The sequence below is a fragment of the Pholis gunnellus genome, assembly GCF_910591455.1.
Source record: "Pholis gunnellus genome assembly, chromosome: 21".
In the NCBI taxonomy this organism is placed as follows: Eukaryota; Metazoa; Chordata; class Actinopteri; order Perciformes; family Pholidae; genus Pholis; species Pholis gunnellus.
Window position 1 is genome coordinate 4,656,789 of NC_136548.1, and position 14,700 is coordinate 4,671,488.

Genomic DNA, 14,700 nt, shown 5'->3' on the forward strand with positions numbered 1-14,700 from the left:
TTCATCTGGCAGGTGTCTCCTCCTCCTGCACCTAATTAAGCTGTAGAGGCCTTCAGCTCGTCTCCACCTCCTTCCCTTAATCACTCATTTTCCCCCATCCTTCCTCTGATTTCTCTCATTTTCTTCCTGCTCTACCGACTCTCTCTTGCTATCTCCTTTTTCCCTTCTCCACCCACCTCTCTCGCCACAATCCCTGTTCTAATTCCATATACGTCAGTCTCTACTCTCTTTTCTTTCACTCTTAATTACTTCCCTTAGCCATTTCTGTCCCTGCCACTCTCGGCTGTCCAAGAAAGATGCTGCCTTCATTTCAAAGTCTGACGTGGGAAATTCCCCGCTCGTACAGTAGGTCGTAATTACATCCTCCAGGCATTCTGTGGCACTACTCAGAAAAAACAAGGGAGGAAAAAAAATACTGGTTCTTTTCTCTAACGGACAATGTCATGTCGCCTTGAGCTACAGTGGCCTATAATTGACACAGGAAAGTGTGTAGGAGTGTGGCAGCGTGGCAGCAAGGGAAATTGAAGCTGAGATCCAAGGCTCCAAGGCCCTAGCTGTCACCATTTGTGTTGCGTAGTGTAGGTCTACTTTTACTGTTTAGGTAACATTAACGGGTTGTAATAGCACACTTTGACTCTAGAGGGAGATTTAAAATCAGCAATCTCTTTTAAATCACTTCTTCAAACTTGTTTTTTATGTGATGTCCTTGTACTGCTTTTATTTCATTACTGTTATATTTTATTTCATACATTTGTTTATTATTTTATTTTATTTTGTTCTCATTGAATCGATTGGTTTTAATGTTTCATCTATTGTACCGTTTTATCAGTGTTTACATTTTTACCTTAGTTTGTGTTGCTTTTGTTGGGCTTTTTGTTAAATTGCTTTGCTTTTGCTTTACTTTGTCTGTCAAAGGTCTCTGTTTTTCAAGGTGCTGTATGAATAAAGTTATTATCATGGTTGACAGCCTAGATGAGGCCTAATCCTTAAAGATAGAAACATGGATGATAGCCAACTGAAAGCAAAGTTAGCATTACATCCACAACCTTTGTTGTGTTAGCATTAGCTTACTTCTTTTTATGAAACTTTGTATGTTTGGATGTATTGGTTGTCCCTGTTTTGTTGCCACTTGTATCTTTCATTAGTTTTTTTTTTAACATATCAAAATGCCGTAGAAGCAGTCGATAAAAAAACAAACCACAGCGCAGTGTACTGCAGCTAGTTGAGGCTAGCTAGCCTTACGGCTAATTTACTAAATTGTATTTTCTCCAGACGGGGAAGTACACAAGAAGCTTTTATTCAGTTTTTTTTTTAAAGTTTCGTGCAAGAAATTCTGCGTTCAAGGGTTGTTTCTGTATCTGATGTAGAAATGCCCTGCTCTCAAGGCAACATCAGACCTGTCAGTGCTGTTTGCAGCTGTGCGACAGCAGCCGGGCTTCCCTCCTCCTCCAGTGTGCAAGAGATAATAGCCTTAAGTCCTGCACTGCAATTGAATCAGACTTGGCCTCACGGCAACCACAGCTGCTCTTATTACAGAGCAAAGAGGGAGAGAGACACAGAGTGGTGGGAGGAGTGTGTATGTGTGTGTGTGTGTGTGTGTGTGTGTGTTTTTTGTGAGCGTGTGTGTGCCCTCACAACATACATGCACATGTGCACACAAGCTAACAAGCTGATAAAATGAATCAGCAAATGTGAAGAAAGACATACCGCGCGCACACAAACACACACACACAAATAGAAAATTGAGCCAAAATGAGGCTAACAGAAACAGAGATGGGGTCACACAAGCTGAAATTAAACAGAAAGAGGGCACACGCACACCGTGGACACAGAAACACACATGCACACACACACACACACGCAAGAAAACCAAGAAGCCCTAGAGTGCCAGTGTATGGTTTAAGACCGAGGTTTGGTGAAAAGCAGTGAGGCCACACCATGATGGGTGTGGCTCTGGGTGTTGTTTCCCTCCAAATCTATCACCCAAATCATCCTCACAATGTTCTGTTGTCTCAAAACGTGATGTTGCACAAGAGGAAGAGACAGGAAGGTGAGAAGAGGACAAAACATGGACGTTTGAAGCCACACTCAGAGACGAGGAGCAGAGTTGTAAACCACCCAGTGCTCAACCGTAGCTTTCCTGTTTTGGTTTGGCCCCTGGGCTGCTCTCTATGTATACGTCATTGGCACCACCCCTCTTGTATACAAGCATCCACGCCTATTTCAGAGTGCCACAGTTGCAGATTACAGGCGCGGCAGTGTCAGGGACCATATGATCAAAACAAAGTATTTTATAAAAAATACTTTGCAATCATATCAATCGCATCTTTGAAATATGATTTAAATTACTAATTCAATAAAAATGTCAGTGTGAATATACAAATTATAACAGGAAACTCCAGCTAATTCTAGCAACAGAGGGAAAGTAAGCAGCTCTGGAGACTCAAGGTACCATCACGTGTATCCATCCAGCCACTCATCCTGTATTTTGGCTAAATTGCTTTTCCCCTGTAAGAACGGGGTTGTCAAGTACCGCTCATCGAATGTTGACTCCACGTGAAGAAGAATTTGGTTATACTGTCAGGATATCCAGCATCCAGGAGCAAAAGTGAAGCGCAGTCAATGAGCCGTGGACGACATGCTGGACTCAGTCCTCCTTGAAGCCCCGCCTCCGCTGCTGCACAGAGCGCTGTTTGCATGTTTATTCAAACTGTATTGATATTAAACTTGTTGCGTGTGCAAATTCCCAACAACTCTTAGACACGGCACCTCCCAATGCACGCACCAATTGGGAAGTATATCGGACATCTCAAGATGTGCGAAGGACGTAGAGACAGATTCTTTGCTTGAGATTATCTTACTCTTTCTTCCACTTTTGTAGAGGAGGCAGAGCCAAAAGTCACTCTGCATGCAGCCATCATCACATGAAACGGCACAACCAAGCAACAGTTTTAAACGTTGTAATGTTGTAACAACTGCCCCCCGAGTAAAGAAAGGAGAAGGGGCCAAAACAGCAGACTGGACATCATTTTCCAGCCCCATATGTTGTATATAAGAGAGTGTAACCCACTTCCTCCTCGGTAACCTACCCATCTACCTTGTAGTCAGTCACACCCAAGCTGTCAGGGACTGACCGACAGCTAACGCTAGCAAGTTAGCAAATAATAGTCAGAATCCTTCCGTTATATTTTGGAGAACATCACATCAGTGTCTTCCTTAAATTGGATCTTTGGACATTCAGGGCTGAGCAGTCTGTGAAATCACATTAGCCCCGCAGCCAAAGTGAGGCCTTTTAATAGGATCACTTTAAATGATATGTGATATCTTTAGCCTTAATTGTCAGATGTGATGGGCAGTTGGTCATTAATACAATGATTAGACATAGCAATCCCAACGAAATACGATTCCTCTTTTTGAGGTAATAAGAATAATGAAAAGTTAAGTTTCAAAGCTATTATCACAAAATGTAAGATGCATTTAATTAGTTGTATTAAATACATTTTTAGATTCTGCGATTTGTCTCTGGGAGAAGTAGAGGAAGTCAAACATGTTTTAGCTGATCTGACAGATAGAAACATGTTAGCGTCAATATATAGACCCATTTAGGAACCAATACTAAAATATAAAACAAATTAAAGCCATTCGGAGAGCAAGCGCTCATCGTGTCGCTGTGACGTCAGCTACACGATGGTACTGGTATCCTCCAATGGGTCGTCCTGCTAGATGGCTAAAAGGCTATGCTGTGTTAATCTCGCCCAAATGAGTCTGTATAGTCTATCAGCTGTGTTGCATCATCCTGCTCTACTGGAGTATAAACTTTGTAAATGTATTGTCCTGTTAGCAGTCTGATTCACCGCATTTAGACTGTGGGTGTAAGCCTGCCACTGGTCGACTATTTCAGCCTGCATTCTCCTCCACTTGTCTATTTTTCAAGGGCCCCGTCGCTGCAACCCGGGTTTAGTGCCGCCCCAGACAATTGTAATTGATTTTAAAAAATGCGCACAAGCCAGTGAGTTTTTCCCGTATACCAGAATGAAGTGTGGAGCTATAGCTTTCTGTAGCGCTGACACAGCGCTGTGGAGGTCTGGCTATGCGAGACTATGCGGTTAGCACCCAAGCTAGCTATACTTGTTCAACCGTTAGCAAGCCAACTAGCTTAGAAACCACGTTCCCAACTGCAATAGTACTCAACATGCCACTCAACATGGTGAATTGCAGAACAAAACCCTTTATATGGAAATGGAACTTGTGTAGCATGCCATGTTGAAAATGCAACCGTTGATGTCTGTCTCATTCATAACTGTGCTTATCTTTCCAACGTTACTACTGAGGTCAAATCATGGCGCTGAGGATGAACCATGCTTGGAATGCTAACAGGTCCTCACAATCCACAATGTGGAGAACACCTTTTAAATAATGAATACAGAGGACGATTAAAATTTAATACTGGCAGGGATGGGCTGTGCTAACACAGACCAGGGTGGCTGCTGAAGGTGTCACTGTTGATTTAGCATTACTTATGGAGCGCCATGGACTGGCTGTGATGGGCCTCATCAATCAGTCACATGGGAGCTGTATTGACATCAACTCCACCTCTCTAAATACAGTTAAAATCAGATTTTATTTCTATAGACTGTTTTATTAATGTGACCCGGTGATACTCACAAGACCCAGAATGAACTAGAGCCAGAGACTACTCTACCAAAAATAAAGATTTTATTGACAATGCATGGAATAAAAGACTCGTCTCCACAGTGAGTTTTAATAGAAGGCCTAAATGCAGGCGATGGAGTGAATTATACATTATATGAATCAAATAAAAAAAAAGAAGCAAAGAAAATAAACAATGGGGGGTTAAAGTGAACCATCGGGGAGGTCAGTGTAGAGTGTAGAGAAACAGAGAAAATTGTCACAAAATATGAAGGCAAATTATGATTAAACCACCACTGCACAAGAACCAAATAAAACAAAATGGACCTACTCACAGCAAGCTAAGGTGACTTAAACCACACTATGCATGTCCATTCAATTGATTAGTTAAAAGGCACACTAAAATGTAATAAGTCTGGGAAAAACAGTGGTTTGGCTCCACTAGTATGTTTAAAAACTAAAAGAAACAAGAACACAATAATATACTACCTTTTTTACAAAATATGCAATGTAAAAGTAACTAATCTACCTTGCTAGATTGGAACAGATTCCCCTCCCCCAGTTCAAGACATGCAGGTGACTGGAATCTATATTCATAAAGAACCATGTTAATTAAGTGGACTAAAAACCTATTTAAGCATCTCTGTTCTGCTTAAGCACCTTGTTTCTTGGCTGATGTGCCTCAGCAATCGCTCCAGGTTTTAATCCCTCACCAGCGTCTGTACAGATTATTCGTTATATATATATAAATAGCCGCCTTCTTCTGTCTAGCATTACGAGAGTCGACCAGAAAAGACAAAACTCAGACATTTAAACTAAAATGATAATAAACAACACGTCGATGAACCTCGAACAACAAGCCACCACCAGCAAGCATTATTAAACCCCATAAATTAACTAACCTGCCGTTTCTCGTAGAGTCAGCAGCAGAATAAAGCATCACCAAAACAAACAAACAGAAATCTATGAACAACATAAACACCACAGCGGCTGCAGCCACAAACATATTCATACTACACATCATACTAAAGCAAAAAGAGAGCTGCAAAGTCTTTACACACTGTGTTGTGCACACTCACACGACATAGAAAAGGTGACGTTCTGTCGTTGTGCTCACCCGTCTGAAAGGCTTGGTGTCCATGTTTAACTTCTCTGTTGGTTCATTCCCAATGCAAAAGTCCACTCTACCCCTCTGTTCCTCTGCGCTCCTGCAAAGCTGCAGTCACAACTGCAACTGAGATTATTGTCACACACAGCAGTATTCTTTTGAAAAATACTACAAAAAGTACACAAAAAAACGTTTGCTTGTTATAGAAACGAGAATAAATGTAATTTGTTATTTCAACGCCATATCCAAGTCTTCATAATCATTCCCCTTATATTCTGTTAAATATTTAATTGGCAACCTATCCTATCTTTTTTTTGTACTTACATGCTTAGTTACACTGCAATCTTATAGCCTCTGGCACGTACTTTGGCTCACAGGCAATGTGCTTATCAGAGTGTTTCCCACATTTTGCTCATTAAAACCCTCTCTGCCTCATAAGTAAGAGTCCGGTGACTGAGGCTCTCATCTCACATCCTTAATTAGAAGAAAGAAAATGAGATCGGTGCTCATTAAGAGAGACGTGTGAGTGACTGAAGAGACGTACAGCAGACAGGTGTTTTCCCATGAGGTCTGTCTGTCTTTAAGTCTGTCTCTCTGCCTCTGTCTCTCTCTCTCTCTCTCTAGCCCCCTCTCTGCTCCCATTACCCTCCCTCAGTACTCTGTCACTGACAATTAGCAGAGGGCCGTGACTTCATCCGCTAATGGTTATGAGGAGGTGACAGGACAGCAGACTGCGGCGTATGCAACACGGATGGAAGACTTCTGCCTGTCTGACTGTGTTTCGGTCTCTTTGTCTGACTTGTCTTACTCAGTCCTTTTGTCAGATTAGAGTTATTGCACATAAGCAATTTTCAGAAGACAAGGTTTTCTATCCATATTCTCTGATGATTACAGTTACAGCATCCGCTATTTGACATGGACCCAGTAGTGATTTCAAGTAAAATGTAACTCCCATGAATCGTTTCCAGCATCATTATGCATCATTGTAACTGTATTGCGTTCCAAAAATAATATAGTATGCCATAAAATGTCATAGTATAGTATGTCATTTATGTTATATATATATGGTATAAGTCTATATGGTATGGTACGTCATTAAAATGATATAGTATCATATGTCAAAAGAAATATCATATTATAGTATGCAATAAAAACGTTATAGAACATGTCACAGTGTAATTTGCCATGAATAGAACAGTGTGATGACCCCTCCCTTCCACTAGGGGTCTATCAGGATGTTGATCGTCAGCTAATGAGCCACACCTGAGCCCACTGTGGTTCCAGCTTTAAAGTCTCTCCACCTGGACTCTTCATTGGCTGTCACGGCTGCTGGTTTGATTTGTTTGTTTTTGAGCTCCTTGTTTCATTTAATATAATGTAACAAACTCCAATTGCCCTCTATCTCAGCCAATAAAGGAGCCAGAGCAATACAAATGAATTTAATTCTATTTGTGGCCACATTGCTTTGCCTCCACAGCAGTTCTGTTTCATTCGTTCATTCTGCCTGTTTGTTGTTTGGGTGATCGACCTACAGGGAGCTAGTGGGAGGATGGAGAGATTGATGGAATGGCTGAGGGAAAAAAAAGCAGGGAGAAACAAAAAGACATGCACGTCTATATGTGTGTGAATTGATTTTCAATAGCACTGAATAGAGTCCGGGAGCGTTGCACAAAGAGCTCTGGACTGTTCAGCTGTAACGGACCTCCAGCTTGAGCCACAGAAAAATACCCTAAGCATGAATAAACAGGTACCAATACAACCATGGCGTTGGTCCCATAGGGATCATGTACATAAGGACATAAGGGACCATATAGGCTTTTGCTGTCTTTCTCTCACATTCGACCATAATATGAGTCAGTCTCACTATGGGGCTGGGTCAATAGGCCGCTGGCTTCCTAATGACTGCATCTGCTGAGATCTTAATCCAGTCTACTCAGCACTCTCCAGCTCAGCGATGTGGTAAAAGCTGGATGACACGACCCTCTGAGGTTATTCACTGTTTTCACATTGTATCGACTGCTTGTGCGGATGTAGTGAAGGCAAACGGGGTGAGGAAGAGAATTGATCTTTAATCTGGTAATGAGATAGAGAGGAATGAACAGCGGACAGAGGTTATGGCCTTCATCGTCTTCAAACAATGCTTTCTAAGATAACAGCTCACAATTTGCATTTCAGCTGGGCGAGCCAGGCCTCATTGGGTTACAGTGGAGGACTGCTGTGTGAGTATATGTAAGTGAGCAGAGATAAACCGTTAGACCTGTATCATAAAAGGCTGTTGAAAGTATTGGCAGACCACCTATGGGCAGCGGAGCAGCTGATGTAAGCAGCTTACATTTTGTGTGAAATGTTGTGATGGAAGTCTGCTCTGAAGTTATTAAGAAAAATAAAAACAAATGGCAAAATGAACGGAACCTCATAGCTCCCATTTGGCATCTTGGCAGGAGCAACAGTTTCAGTTTTCATTTTATATTAATTCAAGTGTGTCAAAAGCCCATATATGTACAATTACTTTACATTCAAACATGAAATTAAAAGCAGAATTTGGATTTGTGGTTATTTAAAGGATAGTGATATTATTCATATTAGTCATTTTATCATTTATGCCCATATAAATATTACTCTTTAAACTTTGCATTGCACTGCTGTAACACGTTTACTACCATGACGATTGCACATGATGTGCAGATATCAGCGCAGCCTTTTTCTTTTCCTTTTTAAAGACGTTTCAAATAAACACATAAGCATCCACGACGGTGCCTACAGATTACTTTTGCTGAAATTAAAGATGCGTCACATCAGTTTCTTGCATTCAGAATCAATGGCAGCGACGTCAAAGACAGAACGGTGCTGTGTGACGAAGGTGTCGGTATTTGTTGCTTCTGGTACTCTCTGCTGCCCTCTAGGCCAAAGAGACGGTCAACACATGCAGTGTAGTACACATTAACAGCGCATCATATTTCTGTACATTTTCCTTTCTGAATTTTCATGCAAGTTGAAACCTGCATGCGGGTCACAATTATTCAAATTACACATTAAATATACATTAAGTATTGAGGTCATTGCTCAAAATATTCATGCTGCTTGAGAGTACAACATTTTAGAAAATCTAAAAAAAATGAGGTTTAGGTTTCTATCATCGAAGAGGCCCATTTTATATTAAACTAATTCATCTAAACGATGTCACATTTTAATTTGAAAAACTTTAGAAGGTTGAGATGGCTTTTTAAAAATGGATTGTGGAAAAAATGATGAGTCTTGTCTCCTTGTCTTCGACCAAAACACTCAATGGACACCAGCTCCATAAAAGTAGGTTTGTAACTCAGTGGGTGTTTAATTAGGCTCCTTAGTGTATGTTTCACAACAGCAGATGGTGCTGCAGTGCAACTTATTACCACTTTCCTATCGAGGCTACAAAACACATGTTTACAGTTGAGTAACAGCATTTATTGAAATGTCCTATATGTGTGTTATTTAAAGAGAAACCAATCCCAACATCTCCTTGTCATCTTGTCATTCTGGCTCCGATTCCTCCAATTCCTTCCTCCCAGTTTGGCACTTATTCAGGCAGACGTCACACAGGGCTTTGTCCTTGACCAGATAAAACCTATCTGTCATCATGAGGGACTCTTGACCGGCTGCCTTCTTGGTGAAGATGGGGTTCCTGGCCATGTTGACCTTGTGTAGCTTGTCCAGACTAGAGAGGCAGCCGGGGAAGCGGGTGAACCGGTTGTCGGAGAGGCTGATGTGGCAGAGCTCCTTCAACGCGCTGAAGGAGGAGGGGAGACGCTCCAGCTGGTTGATGGACAGGTAGAGCGTGTGGAGGTTCTTCAGCAGGCCGAGCTCGCTGGGGAGGCTCGTCAGACGGTTGTTGCACAGGTTCAAAAGCAGCAGGTTCTGGAGACAGCCGATAGCCCCGGGGAGCTGCTCCAGCTGCAATGAACAGAAACGCAGTCTGTAATACACAGAATGGTGCAATACACCGATTCATACTTTACATTTTTCTAGATTTGATGAGCAACTGTCCCGAGGGCACCAGACCCTCAGGGGGCCGGGAGGCTCAACATGTTGTGTATGTGTTCATTTCATAATACTACATTTGTTTGCTAATTGTTTACTCCGTAATAAAACATCTCTTGCAGGGGCCATGAGATAGAATCTAGTTTTAAAGCCTTAATTATTTCAGTTTACCTTGTGCTTGAATGGCACATATTTCGAATTTAAGATAAGTCCACGAACTAATCACTGCCTCATACATACACACGGAGCATATTTCATACAGTGGCAAGATGGCTAACTTGTAATCCTAAATGTGGGTAAACCTTCAAAAATGTTGGAGCATACACTTCCCACAATGCAACTCAATACTGCCCCTGCATGGTAAACACTGACACTCTGGGCAGTGCAGGGTTTCATATTTAGACTCCAAGCCCAAGTCGAAATAACCCCGATGACATCATTGAGGTTATTTTGTTGGTCCACCAAGACATGAAATAGTTGTTTGGTGTCATCACTCAGTGAACAAAGTGGCCTTTTGAAGCTTATTTTCCTCAATTATCGGTCATACTCACATAGTTGCTGTGCAGATCCAGAGCACAGATGCTGATGAAACTGGCAATAAAGTCGGGGACAATTCTGATCCTGTTCCTGCTCAGGTTCAGTTCATCCATTGCACTCAGCTTCTGGATGCACTTCGGGACCACGGTGAACTCCTTGAAACTGAGATCCAAACAGCGTTTGCCCTCCTTCAACTCCACGCAGTTCTGAGCCGCTTTCAAGGTGATCGTCGTCCCTTTGGCCGATTTTGTTTTCTTCCCCATGGCAATTCTGCTGTAGGGAGATACAGCACGAACTGTATGTCTGTAGTTAACAGTATTCACTGATGTGCTGGAATTGAGGAGTTGAGAGACGCAGCGGTCTGAAAGATCATGTTAACCACCTTAAATATCCATAACATCATCACCTATTGCTCCATGACACAGCAAATGAACTAACCTAACACTTTGCAGGTGCTTTACAGTTTGTATTCAGCGTACAGTAAAGGTTTAAGAATAACCCTGTTCAGAAGATTGACTGTATTCACTGGAACTAAACGACTGTGATTCCTACTGCATCAGAACAAAATTAAACTAGAAGTGTTTCGCAATAAACGCCGGCTGTTTTAAGCATATTCTTCCACTTTGATTCCTCACCAGCACTGAGAGTCTGCTTCCTTAGATCCAACACGCTGAATCGCGGGAAAAAAGATAAAAGAGACTCCAGACACGTTCTGCAACTTGACCTCTTGATCTCTTTGTCCAGCTTGAGAATTTGGAAAGATTTGTAAGACAAACACAAGTCAGATTGTTGTTAGACAAGGAACGAGCTGACATGTTGTGCAGCGGCTGTCCATCAGACAGACTCACTGGCCGGAGGAGGGATTTGTTTTCTTCTGTTCCCAGGCAACTGCTGTTAGCTCTCAGTAGACTTTATGGCTGTGACCAGCTACTGCAGGTCACTTCTGTTCTTCTAGTGTCTGTATTCGACACCAGAACGTACATTTTGAATGATTACGGTAACTGTTTCTAGGTTTCTTGTGTTTGAAATGAAAATAACATATGAAGGTGTCGATGTTGGTCACTGATTGTATAAAAGTGAAGGCCTTATGGTTTCCAGGTGTCTGAATAAAGCAGTGAGACTGATCGGCTGATCATAACATATTTTGATGAGCTTTATAGAAAATATCAAAAAGACTGGTTATTTATTAATTATAACCATTTGAAACTATTATAGAGTTCCAGGCTATTTCAATCTCCATGTAAGTCACCTGCAAGGTACCTTAACTTGGCTTATTCCAGTCACAATCTGACACACTCTGATTACTCAACAGGCCTTTCCTTGTTCAGCAGAAATGGATTTTTTTTCACCCACAAACACACATGCTTAATCATTTATTGAAAAAAAAATGTATATATTATATATTTTAAATACCAATAAAACACAAATTGAAATACTTTTTTTTAATTAATTAAAAGTAATAGTATAATCAAAGCATAATTAAAAAAATACATATCCTAATCAAAACTATTATTAAAGTAAATATAGCTATAGCAGCTACTGTATATAGTATACTGACCTGCTAAACTCTGTGTTTGTAAATAGTTCTCACCAAGCTTTGATATGATTGCAGTCGCATGGCTGTAATGACACTCTCTCACTCACGCACACACACTCTAGTATGCACACACGCTCACACACACACACACACACACACAGACGTCTGCCGGCAGTGAGTTTATTGTATCACATACTGTAGTCGCACCTCAGACATTACTCAGCTGTCTAAATTTAGCCTGATGCATTTCATATGATGCACTCTCGCTGAACGTAAAGGCCACACAGTACCTCCCAACTACCAGTAGGTGGTGCTATCTTTTTACAAGTCACAGTGTCTTTTCTCTCTACCTTAAACAATAAAGAAAAATTTGCTCAGTTAGATGAGCGGGATTATTTCAGGAATAAGACCACCAACTTTGTAGCTATTTTGAACATCCAGAATACCTTCAATAGCCAATCACGGGAGCCATTGACTGACGTAAATACTGAACTAATTTACACCAGTTGGGTGCTCATGTTTACAGATTTAGCATGTTAAAGGCCTTTACTTTTCAGATTGTCTAGCCTGCTGCAGCCCGCTTTGTTTTTGTTATGTTTAATAGTTGAGCTACAGAATAGCATCAATACAACTCTGCAGGACTCTAAGGTTTGCTTGAATGGCAAATTCTAAAAGTAAAAGCAGTGCCTGATTAACTGGGAATCCTCACCATCTTTCGCATAATCAGAGTTTTGTTGAAACCTGGTTATTATATGCAATTTTGCATGAACCAAACTAAAATCAGGTCACTTATGATACCACATCAAGAAGGGAATATTGTGCGCATGTAAACACATACTTGAATTATGACAATAAATATAATCATCCCACAGAAAAGAGAAAATCTGCTTGGGTTAGAGGTTGGATTCCAATGTGTCTGTCAAAGCCTGTCAAAGGAGCAGCCATGTAGACTGTGGAAAATGTAGCCACAAACTGCCATATGTTTTGTAATGTTAAGCTACAGACAAAAACCCATTTACTTAATCCCTTTTGGACCAGACCTGACCTTTTGTCGGTGTGGATTCTTTGTGTTTTATGTGTTAATTTTTTTGTATCAGTCTTCGTGAAACAGCAGGCGACAGTATTATATGGTCTGTACGCCTGACTGATTTCCATCAACAGTGTGAAATACAGGTCAGGAGACACAGGACACACTGGAGGAAATGGCGTTGACCTAATTGAGTAAGGCACTGCATGCAGCAGTTCAGATTACGTCTGATGATAAAGAAATGTGAGCAGCGTGTGTCTGTGTGTCTATTTGTGTGTGAGCGTATATCAAAGTATTTGTGAACAGGGTGAGAGAGAGAGAGGCAAAGAATGAAAGAAAAAGAAAGAAAAAAGGAAGGACACTATTTTGTTTCAAACTGTTTTGGTTTTAACCCTCATTCTTCTTAACAAAACCTCCAACATGAAACTGCTATTTCCTAAAAACATTACCAAGCATTTTAATCATTTGTACACAGTACTAGCAGGGAATACACAAACAATGGTTAGCTAGGGTTAGCTCCTGGAGCTAACTAACATAGCTAAAGAGCTAAACAACAAATGCTACCGGGATAGTCTTAGCTATTTTCACTAACAAGCTAAACAACACTCATACAAGGTTAGTTGGAGTTAGTGAGTCTAGCTAACAAGCTAAACAACACTCATACAAGGTTAGCTATTGTAGCTACACAGCAAATGCTAGTTAGCGAGTGTTAGCAAGATGGACCCAGAAGTATATATCCGGGTACATCAAATATAAACACGAAATTGGGAAATGATTACGTCTATCTTTGTTCGATACATTTTGACTCTTGGACCGAGACAATTAAAGAGCCAAGGATTAGAAACCTTGTATCACATAAAAATGAACACATAGTCTAGATATTTTTCCGTCCAGTCATATTGTAAATGATGTAACTCAGAGCAATGAAGCTCAACATTGACACTCCTGAAAAAAATGCTTCATGGGAAATGGGACCACGTTGTAACCTGTCTCCAGTGTGTAGAGTTGAGTTTGGGTTTATTATAGTAACCATCAACTTATGAATTTATGATCGTGTGACAGTATGAAACTTTTCATTTTCAGTGGAATGCTCGGAACACAAATATTCGCGTCTGCCTTCGTGTGAATGGTTTCAACACGAAAACTCTGCTGCAAATATTCCGCATATTTGTTTAGTTTTTTCTGTTTTTGTTGGTTGGGCTAAGGACTTGAGCAACTGGAAATAGCCGCACAAAGAGATGTAGGCATGACAATAAAAACAGAGCCAGCACTGACGTCATATACAACATCATCTTTGTACTTCATTTACTAGCTTGCCAGCAAGGATTTCCTGTCTTTCACTCACTAATTTCCTTCCTTCCTGTCTTCTTTCACAGCTGCTTGACAGCATTTTGAAGCACTTTCCTGGTGGTCACCGCCATAGTTTTGCACACAAGTATATCAAAAATGTCTTGTTGTTGCTAATTTATACAGCAATATTAATAATTAATGCCCCAAGGTATTTTTTTTATTGTGTTAGTGTTGTAGTGAAAAACTAAACACGGCACTTGACTTGAAAACAAGTCACCAGATTCTTTAAAAATCCACACACAGCAAAAACGTTCAAAGCATCACATGGTGATGAATTGTCAGCGACCACTTCTCAGTTTTGCTCTGGTGTCATGCTTTCACTTCCTTTTTAAAACTACTCGGACAGGATAGTTTGCGTTGAGCAGAGAAGACTAAAGTTTGAAAAAGACTGAAAACAGTGGGCAGTTCCCATGTGAACACATCAAACTACCGTATATGAATTGTGTGAATTGCGAAAGAAGATTATTTATTTCA

At 40.8% G+C, this 14,700-nt stretch overlaps 1 protein-coding gene across 1 annotated transcript; it reads right to left on the reverse strand.

The window, feature by feature from the left end:
- Nucleotides 1-9,268: 9,268 nt before the first annotated feature.
- Nucleotides 9,269-10,575, reverse strand: lrrc18b (leucine rich repeat containing 18b; the record flags this gene model as incomplete). Its single annotated transcript, XM_079182865.1, has 2 exons — nucleotides 9,269-9,688; nucleotides 10,327-10,575. 2 exons carry the CDS (start codon nucleotides 10,573-10,575, stop codon nucleotides 9,269-9,271), a joined length of 669 nt encoding a protein of 222 aa, XP_079038991.1.
- Nucleotides 10,576-14,700: the final 4,125 nt, after the last annotated feature.